This window comes from Lissotriton helveticus, chromosome 1_1, assembly GCF_964261635.1.
Source record: "Lissotriton helveticus chromosome 1_1, aLisHel1.1, whole genome shotgun sequence".
Classification (NCBI taxonomy): Eukaryota; Metazoa; Chordata; class Amphibia; order Caudata; family Salamandridae; genus Lissotriton; species Lissotriton helveticus.
The window spans coordinates 1,633,243,076-1,633,268,050 of NC_136057.1; the positions used below are offsets into that span (position 1 = coordinate 1,633,243,076).

Consider the following 24,975-nt stretch of genomic DNA (forward strand, 5'->3'; position numbering starts at 1 on the left):
AAGTAATTTACAATGCCAATAGCTTAAACTTGTGTAAATGCTAGCCCTATAGCATTGCAAATGCTTGTTTTAGGTTTTGCCTTCACTGTGCTTGTGAAAACTATTGTATTTACCATAAATCTTAAAAAGGAGCTTAGATCCCTCCCTTGCTTTTCATTGGTTGTTGTGCTTGCCACTTACTTTTCGTCTATTTCTTTTGGCTGTAGCATACTATTTCCTGTGTGTTCCTCATGTGATTCTTTTATCAGTCTCCCGTGGCCCAAGCACTTTTTTCATCCGATTTGGTGGAGCTTGTTTTAAGTATTTCAGCATCCTAGTGCCGCGGGCTCAGCACACTGTGCTGGTCTCAATGGAGATCTCTTGATCCCACGCTCTTTCGCTTGGTTTTTTGGCTGTCTTAGACGGCGTGATCTCGACCTGAAGGTATTGAAGCACTTAACATGCTCAACATGAGGACCAGTTACATTACATGTGGACACATTCAGTAGAGACCCACTCAAGCATCAGAGCCTGGCGCTTGTTTAGATTGCAACCAGCACTCACCAGTTCATCCCGGGCCGAAGCACGGATCCACCCGAGGGCATTAGAGGCGGGGCATGTTTAGATTGCAATGTGCACTCACCAGTCCCCCCTGTGCTGAAGCAGGGACCCACTTGAGAGCATCAGAGGCCAGACTTGTTTATTTCTTTTTGTTTTATGCACTATGAAGTACAAACACCGCACAAAGGTATTGAATTGCTTTACAAGAGCAACACTTACTTTACACACGGACACATTCCGCTGCCCTCCAACCACTGGGCAACGGTTACTACAAGGCAAGGAAGGAGGGGATACCTGAGGGACATTGAGCAAGCATAATCTGCTCCCAGAGAGCAGAGAACTTAGCGGCCTGTTGAAACATGCATGCAAAAATGTTAAAAGACATCGGCCAAAAACACGCAGGCCATCTCTCTCTTCCCACCTTGTCACCGCTTTCCTCACCCACATGCCTACAGAGGTATTTATTTTTTAATCTATGCAACATCTTACAGTACATCCAACTCATTAACACCGAGCCAGATCGCCTTTGTTGCTAGGTGCCTGTTCCTCTCACCACCACCTTCAGCCCGTACCTTTCCCCGCTCTTCACAGATCCTCTCCTCCCCCTGACCATGCTTTTCAAATTTGTTGTTTCTTTTCTTTTTATCCACTATAAAGCGCAAACAACACCCGAAGGTATTGAAGCACGTTACATGAGCACCAGTTACTTTACACATGGACACATTCAGCTGCCTTCTGACCACTGGGCAAAGGTTACTACAGTGAAAAGAGGGAGGGGAGCCCTGAGGGACATCGAGCAAGTGTAGTCTGCTCCCAGAGAGCAGAGAACTTAGTGGCCTGTGTGTTGAAAACATGTATGCTAAAAAATTTAAAAGACAACGACCAACAACACACTATTTTCATTCATTAAAAGAAACCCCCTGCCACAATGCAACATCGCCATTACACTCATTGCCTTCTCCCCCCACCAGTCCCCTCCTCCCCCGATCTTGCCTTTCCCATTTTTGTTCTACTTTTATATAGCGCAAACAGCATTCAATGGTACTGGAGCAATTCACATGAGCACCAGTTACAGTACACAGAGACACATTTAGCTGCCCTCCAAGCACTGGTTGTAAAACGATTGCAATCCGGGGTCAGTTAATTCTGACATTTTAAATGCCTCAGACGAAGTGTCATTCATTGAGTCTTCTGTGTGTTAAAAACAAAGCTGGTCACACAGCTAAACAAGCCTTCATTGCCAGGGTGCCTTCTTCGATCGATCAATCAATTAGTGTCTTATAAAGCGCAACTACTTACCTGTGAGGGTCTCAAGGGACTGGGTGTGGGGGCTGGGTCCGTGGTCCAGTCGAAGAGCCAGGTCTTGAGGTCCTTCCTGAATTAAGGCAGCGATGGTGACTGCCTGAGGTACAGAGGCAGGGAGTTCCAGGTCTTCGCCGCGAAGTAGGATAAGGACCTTCCTCCAGCCAAGGTCTTGCGGATTCGAGGGATGAAGGCCAGGGCCAGTTGGGTGAAGCAGAGATGTCTGGTGGGAGTGTAGAAGGAGAAGCGGTGGTTGAGGTATCCCCAACTGGTGTTGTGGAGGGCTTTGTTGGCATGCGTGAGAAGCTTGAAGGTGACTCAATTGTTGACCGGTTACCATTGAAGGTCTCTCAGGTGGCAGGTGATGTGATTGCAGAATGGAATGTTCAGGATGAGTCTGGCAGAGGCATACTGAATCGTCTTCAGTTATTTGGGATTTCTGGGTGCTGCTGGTGCTGACGAGCACATGGGTGACTGTGTTCCTGGAATTGGTGGGGTATTTTCTGTATTGAAAATAGCCCACCGAAAAACAGTTCGAATAATTTTGTGACCTTCGGACTTTGAGTAGTTAACACCAGTGTTTACGGCTAGCTGGCCCTTTTTTCTTTGGTACCGATATTAGGTTTGGCCATTGTTGTGGGCATGGATCACAATGGGACACTTATCTCGCACATTTCATTTCCTTGCTGAATGTGGCAGTAATCGAGGAACTGAAAGCTGTGGTAACAAAACAATGACCCTGGTGTTCAAATATTTTTTATTTCTGAATTCAGCCCACTGAGTGAGTATTTTAGAAGCATTTCTATAGAGTCCTGCACTTGTCTCTCAGATTCATGTGGGCACTCACTGAAAAACTCAAACATTGCCACTCACACTCAAGCATAAATCCTCACATACTTTCACCCATAGACACGCAGTGCCAAACACACATAATCAAAGCCAGACATCCAGCAATCTCTCTCTCTTACACACAATTTGTCACGCACACTATCCTATCCAGATTCCACTGACTCACACTGACACCCTCAAAAGGAAAGCCCTTATGCACTCACACACACACCATGTTCACAGGGATTTTCAAACACATACACTTCACAAAACCAAAAATCAGCTTGCGCTGCTGTGTAACATCTAACCAACTTTGACAAACCAATAGATTTCCCACAGGTGACACCTATTAGCTTTGCCAATGCTTGATTCACTTCTAGGCAAAACTGTCTGTTTTCTGCAGCAGAGAGATGGCCTTTTCTTGAGGCCTATCATTGCATCCCTCCCTTTCATAAATCCTGGGCTAGTGTAAGCCTTTTTATGTTAGGCAATATGAGATTTTACAAGCCCCTCTCCTAGCTTCTGCGGGGGATTCTATAGCAGTGGTGTCATGCACCTTTATATTTTCTGGCGATGTGGTGTTGGAATTTTTGTCAGGCTGTTTCCCAGTTGGAATAGTGATCTCGGTTGATGGGAAGCCTGAGGTTGCCAGTAGGCTTTGTGTTTGTGAGACCTTTTGTGTTTGGAAAAATCGGCAGTTATGACAAGCAATTTGAAATTGTGGCCTGTTGCTTAGCTAAAATAGACTGAGATTGCAAATGAGTATTAGAATTATGTTTGGCTGAAGGTGGAGGGAGGCCAATATTTTGTTATAACTGCCATATTGGTCAGTACCTGAGTCACTCAGCTCAAACTTAACTCATTTCTCTGGAGTTGGAGGATGCATCCCTGCCAACATCTCCTGTCTTAGGTAGCCGGGTTGTGCCAGGTTATGAAGATAATTAAATGTTGCTTCTTTGAAGAAAATTCCAATAATTCACATAGGATTTGTTTCAAGTATTTATTTGTACTTCAGGAAATCTGGGATGGTGCAAAGAGTAAACAGCCAACACGTGTTTCACGCCCAAACATTCGGGTGTTACGGGTAGCAGGCGATCATATAAAATTCGACATTTAAATCTTAATCCTCTAGTTGTGTTACTGGTGCATCCAAGATTTTTGGGAGAAAACACCCCATCTCCCCTGATTTTCAACCAATGTTGAAATTACACAAGACACAAGATCTCGGAGCACACAGAAATTGAATACAATCGCCAATTGTGAGTCCAAAATTCCACTCCAAAGTAACGTTGTTTGCAAAAGAAATTTTTTTATTCCACAAAAATCCACTCCTTGCGCCAACGCGTTTCGCCTAGGTTCAAGACACCTACGGCTTCGTCAAGGCTGCACAAAAACAAGATCAAGATCACTCCTCGTCGGTGTTCCCCTTCTGATCTATATACTCTTCCAGATAGTCAAAAAGTATTTGAGAATGCCGTGTTGCCCTGGCTTTTCGACCATATGTAATGGGGCAGCACGCCTCTAGTTTATCAATTTGGCATATAAAACCTCAGGTAATAAAAGTGTATAACTTCAGTTGGAGTGATCATGGGACTGGTTATTCGGTCCAAAATCGTGTTATCCCCTAAGTTCAAGGTCTCTTCGCTTATCGTGGCGTCCTGCCCGTGTACAGATTTCACGCCATCCAGGACCGGAGAGATACAGACCAGGCAATACGCCGCGATATTGAGATCTCAATCGAAGTTCTGAGGACGCTGACAGCCGCAAACATCTCCACTCGTAGTTTACTGCCCTGAAGAAGCCCCAGGCCAGATGGCCATGTAGGGGTGAAACACGTGTTGGCTGTTCACTCTTTGCACCATCCCAGATTTCCTGAAGTACAAATAAATACTTCGAACAAATCCTATGTGAATTATTGGAATTTTCTTCAAAGAAGCAACATTTAATTATCTTCATACCGTGGCACAACCCGGCTACCTTCCACTAAAACAAGGGGGTTAGGGGTGTTCCCCCTCGCTGAGGGCAGAAGAACAGAAAGATCGCAAGCTCATAAAACTGGCTAGTAAGGGATTGGAACCTCCTTACCCCTTCAATTCATGAAAATCTCCTGTCTTAGCCAATCTTGCCTTATGATTACTAGTTAAGATGATATTAGTCAGCTAAGCTTCTTTTTTCCAAGAGAATTATTCCAGAAAGTCCTTATATCAGTTTCGTACCGGTATTTCGATCAGGGTGTTCAAAATGAAGCCCAGCCCAAAGCCTGCTCCCACTGGTCCCACTTGCTTGAAAGACTTTCCAACTGCCTCCTTTACCCAGGGACTGGAACCCGGAGCATGGCCCAAAGAGGGGGAGGTGTTTGCAGGACCCAGCAGGCTGAAAGGGTAGGAGAGAGTGTATGTAGAAGAACAAATGGACACCACCAGTGATTCAGCAAAATAAAAACCTCTTACACTCACTCCGCCGACTCACTCGGACCATGGTTTTTTTCATGATCAACATCAAACAGCTACCAGGTGCATCTCACAGCAGTAACAGTGGTGGTAGAGAGAGATCAGGGCGAATGGTGATCAAAAACAACAAGCAATATACATGCAATCTATAGCAACGGTAAAGGGCACAAGTACAGGAGCCACCCCCACGCCCTGTACTGGAGAATAGCAACTGCTGCACGTCAGTTACGCTGCAGGTGTTGAAGCAGCCACAGGTCAGTGTCTTCCACTCAATTCATTTTTAAGTCTCTCACAGGTTTTCTTTAACATGTAAAAATAGTGCACCAGACAGAATGGTAAGAAGTGTGAAGATGTCTTTGATATGTCCTCCGGGCCTTCTCAATGTGCTTGGGTGCAAGAGTTAGCCATTCAGTGGGTTTAAGTCCAAGAGACTATGAATCAGAAGCACAGTCCCAGTAGTAGTCAGATAAGACCCCATAATCAACTGAGATCACAACCAACCTATTACAGATGCTAAGAGTCCTTTGGTTGGAGGTCTTGATGTTATAAAAATGGGCACTGCTGGGTATCCAGTTGTTGGTGTCTGGCTCATTAGTCTTTTTTGAATATGGAGCCCTTCACAGAGTTCTATGCCAAACTCTTTCCGAATTCGAAGAGAGTTAACCAATGGGGCTAGTATTGGGTTAGCAACAAAGTATCAAGGGGGTTTATCTCCGCTTTTTTGGCTTTAAAAGACAAGAAAGAGGAGATAAAATTATCTCCCTATTACCTAGCTGTCGCTAACACCAGTTAGCAACAGCTAGTAGGAGATAGCGACCATCTTGGGCCCCACTTTGCATGTCAGTGAAATGTATCACTAATGACATGCAAAGTGGGCGTGCCAAGATGTTCGCGACTGGAAACAGTCGCTAACATCGCTATCTCCTATTACCAACTTTTGGAGATATTCGCGCTAAGCGCGAATATCTCCAAAAGCTAACACCTGCCCCTGAGCAGTTCTTAGCCATGTTATCCAATGCTAGGTGGATAACATGGCTAAGAGCATTAGCTTGGTAATGCATGAATATCCCTGACTTTTCAGCGATATTCATGCATTTCGGCCAATTTTTATCGCTTAGGAGATAAACCTTGATAATAGCAAGGTTCCTAAGCGATAAAAATCGCCGCAGCTCGGCAATAAAAAAATTGCCGCTAAGCCAACATAGCGATAATTATCGCTAGTTGTTGGTAATATGCCCCTAAGTCCCTACATCATACCATGTCTTAAAATCGGCAAGTCATTGTCAAGCTTACAGGCTGGCAAGCGTTTCCACCATAATGGGGCATCAAATGGAGCAACCACATCCCACGATGGACAGGTGAACTAGGACTTACGATGAGTGACTAAAGTCATCTCTGAAACCTTCAGTTCTAGATTGGCCTAAACAGTGACTGGCCTTAGCCAATGAAACATTACTTTAAAACCTGTGTCATGTGAGATAAAAAATATGATATCTATCCAATTTTATCTGAAAATAAGCTGACTAATTCTCCCGCAAAGAGGCGGTACTGAGAGAGAGGGGAGAGGGGGGGCTTGAAGGGGCACATCTATTGGCAGTGTCTTCTCGCTCCCGAGAGCCTTTGTGCCGGCACATTGAATCTTCTTCTAAGTTCAGACAAATAACAAGTAGCTTTTTAATGGGGTCAGTACTTCTCTTGATTTGGGAGCACTAAATGGAAGCCATGTTAGGAGGAACCCCAGATTGTCTCACAATTTGAACCATTCTCTATGAGTGATATCAAGCATACCGGGCTCTCCACCCTCTTTCGATTAGTACTGTGCTGCCTCGTGGCTAGGTTTCAACGAAGCATACATACAAACATACATACTATCCAAGTTTTCTAGAAGGGCAGTGATGGGCTATTGGCAACTGGTCGGTTTATTATGAACAAAACCAGTTTCACTCACTCAGGAAGGCCAAGATAAAATCATAATTGTTTTCAACATTGATCATGTTCTACATTGGATTCTTTTGACAAGCCTCCCGGCCACGCAACGCACGTCAAATGGGCTAAGGCTCGAAACACAGAATCTACACCGACATGGAATAGTAAGAACCCAGGACCACTTCCATTTCTACGACTTTATTTATGGAGAGGTCAACAGTTTTCACTAGGGACAACCAGTATGCTACCTCCTTCAGGCATTACTTCTTCGCCCAGATGATGCTACACTAGAATCAGCTGTCCCTAATAACCAATAATCTATCCATTGGAAATTCATACAGCAGCCATCCTCAACTGAGTGTGGGGGTGCATTTAGTTGCACTCCCTGCTTACCATAGACACCTGCTCTGTGTTACAACCTTTCTAAAAAGGTGGAGCCTCTTAAGTGACCTTAAACATTTTCAGGTACACTTGTGGAAAACCACAGTAAGGGCCAGAAAAAAATCGAACAGCATGGACTTTCCTCCCCACACATTTTCCCTCCACTTTATACATACAAGATTAGAACAAGTAAGGTGCGCCATCACCAGCATTATTTTGTGATGCTACCTGAGCACTTATTGTGGTCAGCATATATTGATCTGTGAATGGTAGACAGGGTCGATACTCTCTGTTCAAGGGCTCTTAATTACTAAAACATAATTTGTATAGCTGTTTTTTCATTCAGCAAATTCCTTGGAAGTTTTAGAAACAACAATTGGTAAATCAACCTGAATTCGGATCGGTTCTCATGGCAGTGACAGCACTTAGAAATGTTTACTGATCAAAGTCCGCTGGATACTCAACCACATGACTCATAAGCCCCAATCCATTCATATCACTTATTTTTACCTTCACTCTGGCCATGAGTACTGGTCTTGTCTGTTTTCTTGCATAGGTTGCTGTAGTCATCACAGCAGTTGTTGAACTTGCTGCATTTTCTGTTGCAGTGGCATGAGTCCTTTTTGTTGTAGGCTTCGTCACACCTTCCTTTACAAGACGACTTCTTCTCTGTGGTGTTGCGAAATAAGGGAAACAAGTTTTGTAGTTTGTAATCAAAATCAACCAAGCACAGAATAATTGATACTTGTCATAGAGTTAGCAGTGTTAACCAGTTACAGCTGACGTAACAAAGAGCTTTTGGGGCAGATTTATGAGTTCTGGCGCATCTCTGCAAATCAGCAGGGATGCGCCAGAACAGATGCGCCGCATTGTAAATGGTGCAAGGAAGGGCAGATGCGTGACGCATCTTATGGTGTACGGGCGGCGCATTGCTGGAGTAACATTGCAAGTGCGACGCAACTCCTGCAATGTACAGAGGCCACCCATACATAACTTGGTGCGTCACTTCTTACGCCTGCTTCAAGCAGGAGTAAGGATTTGACCCAGCAGCGTCATAAAACTGACTCAGGGAAATCTTGTAGATTTCACTGCGTCAGTTTTACGGGGTGACTCAGTGAAATCTTGTAGATTTCACTGCGTCAGTTTTACGGGGCTTTCCTACGAGGGAACGCCCACCCTGCGACAGAACGCCCACATGAAACCTGACGCAGGTTTCATGTGGCGCAGGGCTTTACAACGTGACGCATCTGCCTAGATGCGTCACGTTGTAAATAGGTCGCAGGGATGCGCCACGTTTCCGTGACGCAACGGCGGCGTAAACGTGGCGCAAATCCAACATAAATCTGCCCCTTTGATTTTACTAAAATTAAATGGGTCACGTAATTACTAATGAGGCTTTCAGCAACTCTCTACATCCATTGGTCTGGCACTCTGTCCTTCTCATTTCCTTCCACCCTCTGCTGCATTCAGCATGGGGCATAGGTCAACCCACTACAGCACTTGGCTAACTTCACAGCGAGTGATGACATTCTGCCCTTTTACAAAGAGCCTCCTCAGACAATGTACTTCATTCAGTGCCAGTGTTTACTATGGCATTGAATGCTGTCTGAGCACAAAACGTTTGCAAAACCATCAGAAAAAAAGCCCCGACAAAACGAAAAGGCTGGCATTACCATAATGGAAAGATGCTCCCTCCACCCCAACTTTTTAAACAAATAGACCGAACTTAAGCCTCCTTTCCGTGATGGGGATTGTGGTAAAAGCATATCACTCATTACACCGTATTTAACCAGTGACTTTGATTCTAGACTTCATGAGAGAAGAATGTATTTGACAATGGATGTTGATGTTCTTTGTTTCTACTGAAGTCTCTGCAGTGTTTGCTGTTTTTATTATTTATTTTTTTACAAAGCGCTCCCGTGGCCAAAATCTTTCAGTGCATTCGACAGAAAGAACATGAAAATGAGATTTAAAAAACCTGTAATTGCTTCACAACTTAAAGAAAAAACATACCCTACAAAAATATAATCATAAAAATACTTAATTTTAAAAGAGTTATGTTTTTTACTCTTTTGTGAACAAAAGATGTTTTGGAACAAATGTTAGGAAGGGGAAAGGGAATTTGAGAGCCACAGAGTAGAAAAAAACACTTGATTATCAATCTGCAACTTTTTAAACAAGTGGGATATTCACTGGAGAAGAAACTTACTAAGGGCAGCCAGCAGTCATTGGGCAAACTTGAAATATGGCTGCCAGATAAGATGGGTGCTAAAACATCAATGCCTTATAAGTGAGGTAGGCTAACTGAAAGAGCTGTATCCATCTAAGGACGTCAAAGGTAGGGGTTTGAGTGAGGCGTCATATGTTTGAATACACTAAGAACCCTGATGGGCCTGGCTACTTAAATGCTGAATGCCTCTGAGCAGTGCTTAATTTGAGCCGGTGGTTTCCGATGCTCGGCACCGGCACTTAATCGTCAACACCGGCGCTTATAGCGCAAACTCGACTCAAAGGAATTGGAGAGTTTTTCATGAGCACCAATCATTTTTAGTAGGCACATGGAAATTAAGTTATTAGCCCAGAATGACAGGATGTTGAGGCTATGCTGAAACTCGAACCTCCTTCCGCAGTTCCAAAGTAAGCAGCTCTGGCTATAACGCTACGGGGCATATTATCAAGGACTGGTGTTAAAATTATCGCAGTTTTATCAGCAGTTTCCTGCCGATAAAACAGCGATAATTTTAACACCGGTCCTTGATAATATGCCCCTACATCCTCTACCCACTTGTAGCATTTCATGGTTAGTAGGTAGTCCTGTTATAGGGATAGGACTAATGGGCTGGTGCAAGCTGCCCCCTGAAAAGAGCCCTGGCACTTATTTTTTTATCAAATTAACCACTACCTCTGAGTAGAAGAAGTGTCTGGTCAGAAAGACCTGCCAGCAGTGCACTGCCACCACTGAACAGAGATACAAATTGCACTCCTCTCCTAAAACCAGTTCCAGGGAGTATATATGTATGAAAAGTTGAAGCTTTCTTAGCAATGTGTGCTTGCATAATGATCTGGTAGAATTGACCAAACACACATTGGCAATGCCAATAGGTCTGACTTTTAATTACTATTGTATGGTAACTTGAAGCTTTACAAGTAAACAGCATGGGAATATATGTGGTCCTCATGAATGGGGCCTTACCATTACCAACATAAAAATTATCCAATCTGGAAATACTTTTTTTGTGGGTCTTGTCTTCATTCTCAATATCCCCTTCTGTTCCAATTATTTGAAATACTTCTACAGATGCAACTACTACAAAGAATCGGTTAGTGCTCACTACTGTCATCTATCAAGTGGACTACCCTAGAGCACATCAGAACAATTAGACATCCTTGGTCACATCTTTTCTCCGGAGGGGAGGGGGAGAGCCCAATTTTCTTGAGAAGTGGTGACCATCTTCCTTGAGTAGAGAGAGACGTCAAACTGTGGCCGCTAGAGGGGGACAACCAATAGACTACATTGGACCTCGGATTGCAATGTCTAAGGTGAAGGTTCACAGTGTCTGGAGTCACGCTGAAAAGGAGGTTATAAGATGCTCCCAGAGTTCCTGACAGTCATTTGACTTTGCTTTTATTCTCTGCCCTTCTTTTGCTTCTGTGGTCAGTTCCCACTGTTCTTCTGTACATTCTAATTCCATATGTGGCTCCCACCTTCAGTGCTTTGACATCCACAAACACCTACTCGCTGAAGTGGTGCTGTTTGCCATAATTTTATAGGCAATATGTAGGGTTCTTGTCGCTTCCTTCCGAGTGCTCGACAGTGGTTTTACTGCACCATTCCCTTCCAGGTCTTCTGCAGTAGTTTCACTATACCGCTTCTTTGCAGGTGTTCTTTAGTGGTCTCACTGCACCACTCCATTTCAGTTGCTCTGCAGTGGTTTCACTGCACCACTCTCTTCTAAGTGGTCTGCAGTGGTTTCACTGGCCCACCCCTTTCCATTTGCTCTTCAGCGGTTTCACTGCACCACTCTCTTTCAGGTGCTCTGCAGTGGTTTCACAGCACCACTCCCTTCCAGGTGCTCTGCAGTGGTTTCACAGCACCACTCCCTTCCAGGTGCTCTGCAGTGGTTTCACGTCACCACTCTCTTTCAGGTGCTCTGCAGTGGTTTCACTATACTACTCGGTGCTATGCAGTGGTTTCACTGCACTACTCCCTTTCAGGTGCTCTGCAGTGTTTTCCACTTCCTTCCGAGTGCTCTGCAGTGATTTCACTGCACCACTCCCTTCCAAGTGGCTTAACTTCTTTCCAGGTGCTCTGCAGTGGTTTCACTCCAGCAGGCATTTTACATAAAACCTTACAAAAATAAATGACTAACATGAGCCTGCAACATGTTTATTCTCTTTATATCCATGCATATTAGAAGAGAAGGAACACGGATAATTCCTTAGCTTTTGATTCTTCAGCCACTGGATGATAATATTGAAAGAAAGCTGAAAATGTGTGATGAGGATTTTATAACGAATATAGATTTACATCAAATCATAAGGAGGATAATAAAAAGGTAATAAGAAGTGAGAGACTTGGGACAGACGAAAGACAAATGAAAAGTGAAATGTGTTTCTATATGTACAAAACATAAAGAAATATAGATGTGCACATATGTCTGCTGTATTTGTAGTGAAATGGAAGACTTGTGTCTGAGATATTAAGGGCACAAGCACGAATCAATGGGGCGTAGATATTGCCTTATACTTAAAATTGGCATCTATGCTATTTCCTGACTAATTGCTGTCCAGTGGACACACATGGGCATTACAGCTATCTCTTCTGCAACGTCACACTTAATAAAAACATACACGTTTAAAATGTAATTAGACTTTTGGAATAAACAATACATTTAAAAGATTATTTCCACCTGTTTAACGAAATGCAAAAAGCGGGAAAGTACTAGGAGAATGCTTAGAACAACAAATGTAGCAAAATGTTCTTTTGGCTATGAAAGAAATTTGGTAAAATGAAGGCATTATACAGCGTAGCCCAGTCAGGCTTGGAGTCGGGCTGCTTCATGAGCTAGTGATTTTTAAAACAATAATTTGACATTATTTTAAAACGTGTTTCCAGGCTGAGGAGAAAGCCTGTGAGTGACGCATTTTAAACGTTCTGATTTAGGCTAATACATGAGCTTTTTGGTTCTGAAGCGCTTGAATTAATGTCAGTTTAATTTCCTTACCTGCGACACCCGACGGCTTCGAATAGTGATCATGGCTGCTCTCTGAAGAAGGTTCTATATCTGTATCAGAAAAGAGAATGTCACAATCTGAAGTGAATGATATGTGGCTTTTATGCAACAAGGTTTGTTTAAACTTTTACCGCATTCTAAATCACCGAGGGACAAGGAATTCAGTAAACCTTTCTTTTTTTCAGTAATAACAACAAATTTGCAAAGCATAGGTCTCGCATTTGCGAGAGTTTAAGCAATTGGCATTGTAAATGACATTGACTTTTATTTATCTGTTTTGACAATTAACGCGAAAATAAAATACTTTGTCATTTACAATGCCAATAGCTCAAACTCTTGTAAATGCGAGACCTGTTTCATTTCAAAGAAGCAACCAACCTTGTCCCGGGCTTCTTGGAAAGTGAAAGCGCCCATGGGCTTTGAATATTGCAGGAAAGTATGCAGTGGCGTAACGATACTTGAGGGGGCCCCCCTGCAATGTACATGGAAGGGGCCCCCCACACTCCGGACCCCAAGCCGCGCCCTGACCCTCACTGGACTCAGACCCCTCATCCATCAGCCTGACCCCACGCCCCGCCCTGACCCTCACTGGACTCGGACCCTCATCTCTCAGCCAGACCCCGCCCCCCGCCCTGACCCTCACTGGACTCGAACCCCAAGCCCCGCCCTGACCCTCACTGGACTCAGACCTCTCATCCCTCAGCCAGATCCCCGGCCTAGCCCCACCCTGACCCTCACTGGACTCAGACCTCTCATCCCTCAGACCCCAGGCCTAGCCCCACCCTGACTAGACTCAGACCCCTTATCCATCAGCCAGACCCCAAGCCCCGCCCTGACCCTCACTGGACTCAGACCCTCATCTCTCAGCCAGACCCCGACCCCCGCCCTGACCCTTACTGGACTCAGACCCCTCATCCAGACCCCAAGCCCCGCCCTGACCCTCACTGGACTCAGACCCCTCATCCAGACCCCAAGCCCCGCCCTGACCCGCACTGGACTCGGACCCTCATCTCTCAGCCAGACCCCGACCCCCGCCCTGACCCTCACTGGACTCGGACCCCAAGCCCCGCCCTGACCCTCACTGGACTCAGACCTCTCATCCCTCAGCCAGACCCCCGGCCTAGCCCCACCCTGACCCTCACTGGACTCAGACCTCTCATCCCTCAGACCCCAGGCCCCGCCCTGACCCTCACTGGACTCAGACCTCTCATCCCTCAGCAAAACCCCCGGCCTAGCCCCACCCTGACCCTCACTGGACTCAGAGCCCTCATCCCTCAGCCAGACCCCAAGCCCCGCCCTGACCCTCACTGGACTCAGACCCTCATCCCTCAGGCCCCACCCTGACCCTCACTGGACTCAGACCCTCATCTCTCAGACTCCAGGCCTAGCCCCACCCTGACCCTGACTGGACTCACACCTCTCATCCCTCAGACCCCAGGCCAAGCCCCACCCTGACCCTCACTGGACTCAGACCCTCATCCCTCAGACCACAGGCCCCGCCCTGACCCTCACTGGACTCAGATCTCTCATCCCTCAGACCCCAGGCCTAGCCCCACCCTGACCCTGACTGGACTCACACCTCTCATCCCTCAGACCCCAGGCCAAGCCCCACCCTGACCCTCACTGGACTCAGACCCTCATCCGTCAGACCCCAGGCCCCGCACTGACCCTCACTGGACTCAGACCCTCATCCCTCAGACCCCAGGCCCCGCCCTGACCCTCACTGGACTCAGACCCTCATCCCTCAGACCCCAAGCCCGGCCCTGACCCTCACTGGACTCACACCTCTCATCCCTCAGACCCCAGGCCTAGCCCCACCCTGACCCTCACTTGACTCAGACCTCTCATCCCTCAGACCCCAGGCCGCGCCCTGACCCTCACTGGACTCAGACCCCTCATCCAGACCCCAAGCCCCGCCCTGACCCGCACTGGACTCGGACCCTCATCTCTCAGCCAGACCCCGACCCCCGCCCTGACCCTCACTGGACTCGGACCCCAAGCCCCGCCCTGACCCTCACTGGACTCAGACCTCTCATCCCTCAGCCAGACCCCCGGCCTAGCCCCACCCTGACCCTCACTGGACTCAGACCTCTCATCCCTCAGACCCCAGGCCCCGCCCTGACCCTCACTGGACTCAGACCTCTCATCCCTCAGCAAAACCCCCGGCCTAGCCCCACCCTGACCCTCACTGGACTCAGAGCCCTCATCCCTCAGCCAGACCCCAAGCCCCGCCCTGACCCTCACTGGACTCAGACCCTCATCCCTCAGGCCCCACCCTGACCCTCACTGGACTCAGACCCTCATCTCTCAGACTCCAGGCCTAGCCCCACCCTGACCCTGACTGGACTCACACCTCTCATCCCTCAGACCCCAGGCCAAGCCCCACCCTGACCCTCACTGGACTCAGACCCTCATCCCTCAGACCACAGGCCCCGCCCTGACCCTCACTGGACTCAGATCTCTCATCCCTCAGACCCCAGGCCTAGCCCCACCCTGACCCTGACTGGACTCACACCTCTCATCCCTCAGACCCCAGGCCAAGCCCCACCCTGACCCTCACTGGACTCAGACCCTCATCCGTCAGACCCCAGGCCCCGCACTGACCCTCACTGGACTCAGACCCTCATCCCTCAGACCCCAGGCCCCGCCCTGACCCTCACTGGACTCAGACCCTCAGACCTCAGGCCCCGCCCTGACCCTCACTGGACTCAGACCCTCAGACCTCAGGCCCCGCCCTGACCCTCACTGGACTCAGACCTCTCAACCCTCAGACCCCAGGGCCCGCCCTGACCCTCACTGGACTCAGACCCTCATCCCTCACCCTCATCCCTCAGACCCCAAGCCCGGCCCTGACCCTCACTGGACTCAGACCTCTCATCCCTCAGACCCCAGGCCTAGCCCCGCCCTGACCTTCACTGGACTCAGACCCTCATCCCTCAGACCCCAGGCCCCGCCCTGACCCTCACTGGACTCAGACCCTCATCCCTCAGACCCCAGGCCCCGCCCTGACCCTCACTGGACTCAGACCCTCATCCCTCAGACCCCAGGCCCCGCCCTGACATGCTAAGAGACTGCAATTATCTGTTTAAACTATCTGTTGAAACACAAAAACAAAACACAAATCTTTTTATTTTTTTAAACGGCTATAATTTGCCAGGTTCGCTTGATTTTATTTTAATGCGAACGTTTTAGTAGAAAACTTCTCACCCTTTCCCGGTATTCGGTGTAATGCACAAGGGCAAGAGGAAGTGTGTAACCTGATGTACTGGGCAATATATAGGCACAGAAAGCCCAGAAGGATTACCTGACATTTCAGACTGTCTTTGTTGCTCAGCTACTTGTTTCCAAACACAGTCCATTAATTGAATTTCGAAAACCAACTTACGTGTAACATCAGTCTGAAAGTCGGCAAACTTCTTCGGAGTAGGCACCTGGGCAAGGCTAAATTATGCCCGCCGACCGCACAGTGATAGTCCTTCTCAGTACGAGGTCTCTGGCTGGCCGGGTCCTGGGATGCCTCACAAGTCACGCTGAACACGCACTTTTAATTGAGCTGCTCAATGGTCACAAGGCCCCCACCAGAATGCCCGGCCCACCCTGAAGAACGTGCAGACGTGCCTGCAGAGACAACTGCGCGCCACCGCTCACTATTTAATTATGAAGAGGCCCGGCTGGGGCCCGGGGGTGCGCATGCGCAACCAAGCAGACTTGGAGAGGCCTGTTTGCTGGCTCGCTGAGGGGCCCCCTGGAGGCCAGGGGCCCCACTTCAGGCTAGAGCGCCCCCCCCCAGGGCTGCGGGGGGCCTGTGTTACGCCCCAGGTCGTGTGCAGTGCCAGTGTGCAGTGCACCAATTAATTTATTGAGAGGCGAGGCCGGGCGTGTTTTAAATCTTCTCCTTTATGAAGTGAGGGGGCCCGAGGGGCCCCCTGGAGCACGAGGCCCCCCCGCAACGCGGGGGCTGCGGGGGCCTGTGTTACGCCCCTAAGTATGCCGTGCCTGTAGTAGGAGAAACTCATTAAAGAAAATAGTGCTAACAGACTAAATAAGACAAACTGTGTAACAAGAGAAGTAAAAAGGCCAGTCCTCATGGGTGGACCGTACTTACTTTTCCTCTATTTCTTTTGGCTGTAGCATACTATTTCCTGTGTATTCCTCATGTATTTCTCTTATCAGTCTCCCATGGCTCAAGCACTGTTTTCATCCACTTTGGTGGAGCTTCTTTTAAGCGTCTTAGCATCCCAGTGCTGCCCAAGTGACGTGGGCTCAGCACGCTGTGCTGGTCTCAGTGGCGATCTTGTGATCCAACGCTCTCTCGCTTGATTTTTTGGCTGTCTTACACAGCGTGACCTCGACCTGAAGGTATTGAAGCACTTAACATGCTCAACATGAGCACCAGTTACATTACACATGGGCACATTCAGTAGAGACCCACTGAGGCATCAGAGCCTGACGATTGTTTAGACTACAACAAGGACTCACCAGTTCCACCCGGGCCAAAGCAGGGACCACCCACCCGAGGGCATTAGAGGCGGGGCATGTTTAGATTGCAATGTGCACTCACCAGTCAGCCCCGGCGCTGAAGAAGGGACCCACTCGAGAGCCTCAGAGGTCAGACCTGTTTATTTCTTTTTGTTTTGTCTACTATGTAGCACAAACAACGCGCAAAGGTATTGAATTGCTTTACATGAGCACCAGTTACTTTACACACGTATGCATTCCGCTGCCCTCCAACCACTGGGCAAAGGTTACTACAGGGCAAGGAGGGAGGGGATACCTGAGGGATATCGAGCTAGCATAGTCTGCTTCCAGAGAGCAGAGAACCTAGCTGCCTGTTTGTTGGAAACATGCATGCTAAAAAATGTAAAAGACGTCAGACAAAAACACGCAGGCCATCTCTCTCCTCCCAGCATATCACCGCCCTCCTACCGCACGTGCCTACAGAGGATTTATTTTTCAAATTTACACAACATCTTACAGTGCATCCAAATCATTAACCCCCAACTTGCTCGCCTTTGTTTCTAGGTGCCTGTTCCTCTCACCACCAACTCCATCCCATAGCTTGCCCCGCTGTTCACAGATCCTCTCCTCCACCTGACAATGCTTTTCAAAATGTTTTGTTTCTTTTCTTTTTATCCACATAAAGCGCAAACAGCGCCTAAAGGTATTGAAGAGCGTTACTTGAGCACCAGTTACTTTACAGAGGGACACATTCAGCTGCCCTTAGACCACTGGGCAAAGGTTTCTATAGTGAAAGGAGGGCGGGCTGCCCTGAGGAATATCGAGCAAGTGCAATCTGCTCCCAGGGAGCCGAGAACTTAGTGACCTGTGTGTTGGAAACATGTATGCTAAAAAATGTAAAAGATGACGGCCAAAAACGCGCTATTTTTATTCATTACAGGCAACCCCTTGCCACAATGAAACATTGCCATTACACTGATTGCCTTCTCCCCCCACCGGTCTCCTTCTCCCCCGATCTTGCTTTTCCCATTTTTGTTCTACTTTTAAATAGCGCAAACACCATCCAAAGGTACTGGAACACTTCACATGAGCACCTGTTACTGTTCACAGAGACACATTTAGCTGCCCTCCAAGAACTGGCTGTAAAACGATTGCCATCCTGGGACTGTTAATTCCAACAGTTCAAATGCCTCAGATAAAGTGTCATTTATTGAGACTTCGGCGCGTTAAAAATTAAGCCGGTCACAGAGCTAAACAAACCTTCCTGCCAGGGTTCCTGCTTCATTCAAGCAATCAATCAGTGTCTTATAAAGCGAGACTACCCACCTGTTAGGGTCTCAAGGCACTGCGTGGGGGCTGGGGCTGCGATTCAGTCGAAGAGCCAGGTCTTGAGGTCCTTCCTTAATTAAGGCAGCAATGGTGATTACCTGAGCTATAGAGGCAGGGAGTTCCAGGTCTTCGCCGCGAGGTAGGAGTAGGATCTACCTCCAGTCATGGTCTTGCAGATTCAGGGGATGCAGGCCAGGGCCAGTTGGGTGGAGCAAAGATGTTTGGTGGAAGTGTAAAAGGAGAGGCAGTGGTTCAGGTATTCCCAGCTGGTGTTGTGGAGGGCTTTGTTAGTGTGCGTGAGAAGCTTGAAGGTCATTCATTTGTTGCAAGGTTACAAGTGAAGGTCTTTCAGGTGGCCGGTGATTTGATTGAAGGCGTGGAATGTTCAGGATGAGTCTGGCAGAGACATACTGAACGGTCTTGAGTTTTTTGGGATTTCTGGGTGCTGCTTGCATAGAGTGTATTGCAGTAGTTGAGTCTGATGCTGACGAGCGCATGGATAACTGTTTTCCTGGACTTGATGGGGTATTTTCTGTATTGAAAATAGCCCACCGAAAAACAGTTTGAATAATTTTGTGACCTTCGGACTTTGAGGAGTTAACACCAGTGTTTACGGCTAGCAGGCCTTTTTTTTCTTTGATACCGCTAATAGGTTTGGCCATTGTTGTGGGCATGGATCACAATGGGACACTTATCTCGCACATTTCATTTCCTTGCTAAATGTGGCAGTAATCATGGAACTGAAAGCTGTGGTAACAAAACAATGGCCCTAGTTTACAAATATTTTATATTTCTGAATTCAGCCCACTGTTTGAGTGTTTTAGAAGCATTTATATGCAATCCTGCACTTGTCTCTCAGACTGATGTGGGCTGTCACCAAAAAACTCAAACATTGCCACTCACACTCAAGCACAATGCTCACATACTTGCATCCACATGCACGCACTTCCAAACACACATAATCATAGACAGACATCCAGCAATCTCTCTCTTTTACACACACTTTGTCACGTGCACAATCCTATCTAGATTCCACTGACTCACAATGGCACACTCAAAAAGAAATCCCTTATGCACTCACACACACAACATGCTCACACAGATTTTCAAACACATATTATTATTATTATTATGGAATTTGTTAAGCGCACGGCTACCCCCGCCGGGGGTGTCCCGGCGCTGTGGACAGTAACGGTAGGGAACCAAGGAGGCTAGTAGCTGGAGAACAGCTATGTTTTCAATTTGGACCTAAATTGGGGTTCCGATTCAGTCAATCTCAGGTTAAGCGGCAGGGAGTTCCATAGCTTAGCAGTAACCACCGCAAAAGCTCTGCCTCCTCTTCTGGAGCGATGGAAACGGGGAGGGAGCAAGAGACGAAGGTGGTTAGATCTGAGGGTACGAACTGATTGGACCTGCTTCAGTCTGTTTCTGAGATAGCCTGGTCCATTCCCATTAAGTGCGCTAAAGGCCAGGACCAGGGCTTTAAACTGGATGCGATGAGATATCTGAAGCCAATGCAAGTTCTTTAAGTATGGGGAAATGGAGTGGCGGTAGGGGACATGGCAAATCAATCTTGCCGCCGCGTTCTGGACAATCTGCAGTCGATGATGTAGATATGCAGGAGCCCCTACATAGAGACTATTAGAGTAGTCCAGATGTGAAGTGAGGAGGGCGTGCACAACGGTCCTCATCGAGTCCCTGGATAGATAGGGGTAGATTTTTTTAATCATTTTTAATTTGCCAAAACAGGCAGAGGTAACCTTTTGGATTTGTGTTTTGCATGACAATTCATTGTCAAAATAAAACCCAAGGTTACGGGCAGAATTGGCAGGGATGGGGGGTGGGTTCAACTCAGGTGGCCACCATGTGGAAGACAGCAGTGGGGATTTCAGATTGAAAAATAGCACCTCGGTTTTATCGGTGTTCAATTTTAATGTATTAGATGTCATCCGTAAAACAATGTTAGTGAGGCAGGACTTAAAATTTGCGAGCCCATTGTCAGAGTGGTCTCTAAATAAAAAAAAATCAGCTGAGTATCATCAGCGTAAGAGACCACTCTGACTCCACAGGCCTCAACCACCCTCGCCAACGGTGACATGTAAACATTAAATAAGAGAGGGCTGAGGGCCGACCCCTGAGGGACTCCACAACCAAGGGGCTTCTTATCTTTTGACAAGTAGGGTCGGCACCACACCTACACTACACACAACCAACAAGCAGCTTGCACTGCTGTGTAACATCTAAAAAAAATTGACAAACCAATGGATTTCCCATGGTCGAAACCTATTGGCTTTGCCAAAGTTTCTAGGCAAAACTGTCTGTTTTCTGCAACAGAGAGATGGCATTTCCTTGAGGCCTAATATTGCTAGGCCTCCTTTCATAAATCCTTGGCTAGTATAAGCCTTTTATATGTTAGGCAATGTGATATTTTACGAGCCCTCTCCTAGCTTCTGCTGGGGATTCTATAGCAGTGGTGGCATACACCTTTATATTTTCTGGCGATCTGGTGTTGGAATTTTTGTCAGGCTGTTTCCCAGTTGGAATAGTGATCTCAGTTGATGGGAAGCCTGCGGTAGCCAGGAGGCTTTGTGTTTGGAAATATAACCGGTAATGACAAGCAATTTCAAATTTTACCTGTTGCTTAGCTAAAACAGACTCAGATTGCAAATGAGTATTAGAATTATGTTTGGCTGAAGATGGAGGGAGGCCATTATTTTGTTATACCTGCCTTAATGGTCAGTGCCTGAGTCACTCAGCTCAAGCTTAACTCATTTCTCTGGAGTTGGTGGCTGTACCCCTGCCAACATCTCCTCTCTTTGCCAATCTTGCCTTATGATAACTAGTTAAGATGGCATCAGTCAACTAAGCTTCTTTTTTCCAAGAGAATTATTCCAGAAAGTCCTCATATCAGCTTTGGCTTTATTTAGACCAGGGTCTTCAAAATGAAGCCCAGTCACAAGCCTGCTCCCACTGGTCCCACTTGGATGACTTTCCATCACCCTCCTCTCCCCAGGGACTGTAGCCAGGAGCATGGCCCAAAGAGGGAGAGTTGTTGGCAGGACCCAGCAGGCTGATAGGGTAGGAGAGAGTGTATGTTGAAAAGGAAGGGCCACTACCAGTGATTCAGCAACCAAAAAAAACTCTTACACTCACTCCGCCGACTCACTCGGACCATAATCCTCCATGAACAAGCTCAAACAGCTACCAAGTGCATCTCACAGCAGTAACAGTGGTGGTAGACAGAGATGAGGCAGAATGGTGATCAAAAACAGCAATCAATATACATTAAACTGTAGGGCACAAGCACAGCAGCTATCTCCACGCCCTATACTGAAGAATAGGATCTGCTGCAATCACGTAATAACACGTCAGTTACGCTGCAGATGTTGAAGCAGCCACAGGTCAGTGTCTTCTACTCAATTCATTTTTAAGTCTGTCACAGGTTTTCTTTAAAATGTAACATTAGTACACCAGACAGAATGGTAAATAGTGTGAAGATGGCTTTGAATTGTCCTCCCAGCCTTCTCAGTGTGCTTGGGTGAAAGAGTTAGCAATTCAGTGGGTTTAAGTCCAAGTGACTACGAATCAGAAGCACAGTCCCAGTAGTAGTCAGATAAGACCCCATAATCAGCTGAGATCCCAACAAACCTAATACAGATGTTAAGAGTCCTTTGGTTGGAAGTCTTGATGTTATACAAATGGGCACTGCTGGACATGCAGTTGTTGGTGTCTGGCTCATTAGTCTTTTTTCAATATGGAGCCCTTCACAGAGTTCTATGCCAGACTCTTTCCGAATTTAAAGAGAGTTAGCTAATGGTGCTAGTATTGGGACAGCACCAAAGTAAGTCCCTACATTATACCATGTCTTAAAATCGGCAAGTCATTGTCAAGCTTACAGGCTGGCAAGCGTTTCCACCATAATGGGGCATCAAATGGAGCCACCACATCACACGCTGGACAGGTAAACTAGGACTTACGATGAGTGACTAAAGTCATCTCTGAAACCTTCAGTTCTAGATTGGTCTAAACAGTGACTGGCCTTAGCCAATGAAAAATTACTTTAAAACCTGTGTCAAGCAAGATAAAAAATATAATATCTATCCAATTTGGTCGGCAAATAAGCTGACTCATTCCCCCACAAAGAGGTGGTACTGAGAGTAAGTGGGGGCGGGGGGGGGGGGGGGGGGGGCTAGAGGGGCACATCTATTGGCAGTGTCTCCTCGCTCCCGAGAGCATTTGTGCCAGCGCATTAAATCTTCTTCTAAGTTCAGACAAAGGACAAGTAGCTGTTGAATGGGGTCAGTACTTTTTCTGCTTTGGGAGCACTAAATGGAAGCCATGGTAGGAGGAATCCCAGATTGTCTCACAATTTGAACCATTCTCCATGAGTGATACTGCGCTTACCGGGCTTTCCACCTTCTTTTGATCAGTACTGTTCTTCCTCGTGGCTAGGTTTGAACGAAGCATTCATACAAACATACATACTATCCAGATTTTCTAGAAGTATAGCGGAGGGGCTGTTGGCAACTGGTCAGTACATTATACAGAAAACTGTTTCTCTCACTCAGGAAGGCCAAGATAAAATCCTAACTGCATGCAGCATTGATCATGTTCTACATTGTTCTCTTTTGATACAGCCTCCCAGTCACGTAACCCGCATGAAATGGGCTAAGTCTCGAAACACAGAATCTACACCGACATGGAATAGTAAGAACCCAGGACCACTTCCATTCCTAGGACCATATTTATGGAGAGCTCAACAGTTTTCAAACAGTATGCTACCTCCTTTAGGCATTACTTCTTCGCCCAGATGATGCTACACTAGAATCAGCTGTCCCTAATAACCAATAATCTATCCTTTGGAAATACGTACAGTAACCATCCTCAACTGAGAGTGGGGGTGCATTTAGTTGCACTTCCTGCTCAGCAAAGACACCTGCTCTGTGTTACAACCTTGCAGAAAAGCTGGAGCCTCTTCAGTGACCTCAAACATTTTCAGGTACACTTGTGGAAAACCATAGTAAGGGCCAGAAAAAATCGAACAGCATGGACTTTCCTTACCACACATTTTCCCTCCACTTTATACATACAAGTAAGTAAGGTGCTCCATCTACAGCATTACTTTGTGATGCTACCTGAGCATTTATTGTGGTCAGCATATATTGGTCTGGTAATGGTAGACAGTGTCGAGACCCTCTGTTCATGGGCACTTAATTACTGAAACAGTTTTTGTATAGTTAGGTTTTCATTCAGCAAAGTTTCAGAAACATCAATTGGAGAATCAACCTGAATTTGGATTGGTTCTCATGGCAGTGACAGCACTTAGAATGTTATACTGATCAAAGTCCGCTGCACACTCAACCACATGACTCATAAGCCCCAATCCCACGATGTCACTTATTTTTACCTTCACTCTGGCCATGAGTACTGGTCTTGTCTGTTTTCTTGCATAGGTTGCTGTAGTCATCACAGCAGTTGTTGAACTTGCTGCATTTTTTGTTGCAGTGGCATGAGTCCTTTTTGTTGTAGGCTTCGTCACACCTTCCTTTACAAGAGGACTTCTTGTCTGTGGTGTTGCGAAATAGGGGAGACAAGTTTTGTAGTTTGTAATCAAAATCAGCCATCCACAGAATAATTGATAAGTGTCATACAGTTACAGCTCGTTAGCCAAGAGCATTACAAGTAAACAGCATGGAAATCTATATTTATTTGTGTGGAAGCAAAGAACTGTGGAGTAATATTGGTGTAGGTAAAAAAATAAGGTGACAGGTGCACTGTCAAACCAGACCTAACAATCCTGTATGTTACAGACTGCCCTCCTCCCATCTGTGCTGCTGCTAGAGAGAAACATCACAAATTATCTGGTTCTCTAAGGCACTTTGGGCCAGATGTAGGAGCCCTAATACCGGTCGGTAACGGCCGAATTCGGCTGTCACCGACCGGTATTTGGGTTTTTGCAATGTAGGGGGCTTAAAATTACAGAATCTGTATATTTACCGATTCGGTAAAATTACCGATTCGGTAAATTACCGAATCGGTAAATATACCGATTCTGTAATTCTAGATGTAGCTAGCACTTCAAAGAGTGCCACAGGCCCTTAAGAGTCGGTATTTTACCACACAATCCTATTGTGTGGTAAAATACCGAATTCAGGTGTGCATGCACATCTGTGCATGCACACCTGTGCCATGTGACACACAGACATGCCCTTAGGGCATGCATGTGTGCCACATGTCACACAAGCCTGTACTTGGGGTGCTAGAGGGTGTCAAAGTGACACCCCCTGCCCCCTTGCAGGATTTGGTATTTACCGATTCGGTAAATACCGAATCGGTATTGCCCATTAATTCCTATGGGCTTCAAGGCCCATAGGAATCAATGGGTAATACCGATTCGGTATTTACCGAATCGGTAAATACCGAATCTTACAGATTCGGTAAATGTAAAATGAAATTTACCTACATCTGCCTACTTCTAATTTACCGATTCATAAATACCGAATCGGTAAAATTCGGTATTTATGAAT

At 46.7% G+C, this 24,975-nt stretch overlaps 1 protein-coding gene across 4 annotated transcripts in view; it reads right to left on the reverse strand.

Moving 5' to 3' along the window:
- The window catches only part of LOC144829437 (uridylate-specific endoribonuclease-like), a 270,796-nt gene that overhangs the window by 145,733 nt on the left and 100,088 nt on the right, over positions 1 to 24,975 (reverse strand). For 3 of the 4 annotated variants that reach the window (XM_078688602.1, XM_078688610.1, XM_078688582.1), the window contains exons 4-6: positions 23,856 to 24,014; positions 12,653 to 12,712; positions 7,938 to 8,096 (exon numbers count right to left, since the gene is read on the reverse strand). In XM_078688602.1, coding sequence (XP_078544728.1) covers positions 7,938 to 8,096; positions 12,653 to 12,712; positions 23,856 to 24,014 — 378 coding nt within the window. The remainder of the gene's footprint in view (positions 1 to 7,937; positions 8,097 to 12,652; positions 12,713 to 23,855; positions 24,015 to 24,975) is intronic. The other variant, XM_078688592.1, reaches the window with a different exon arrangement.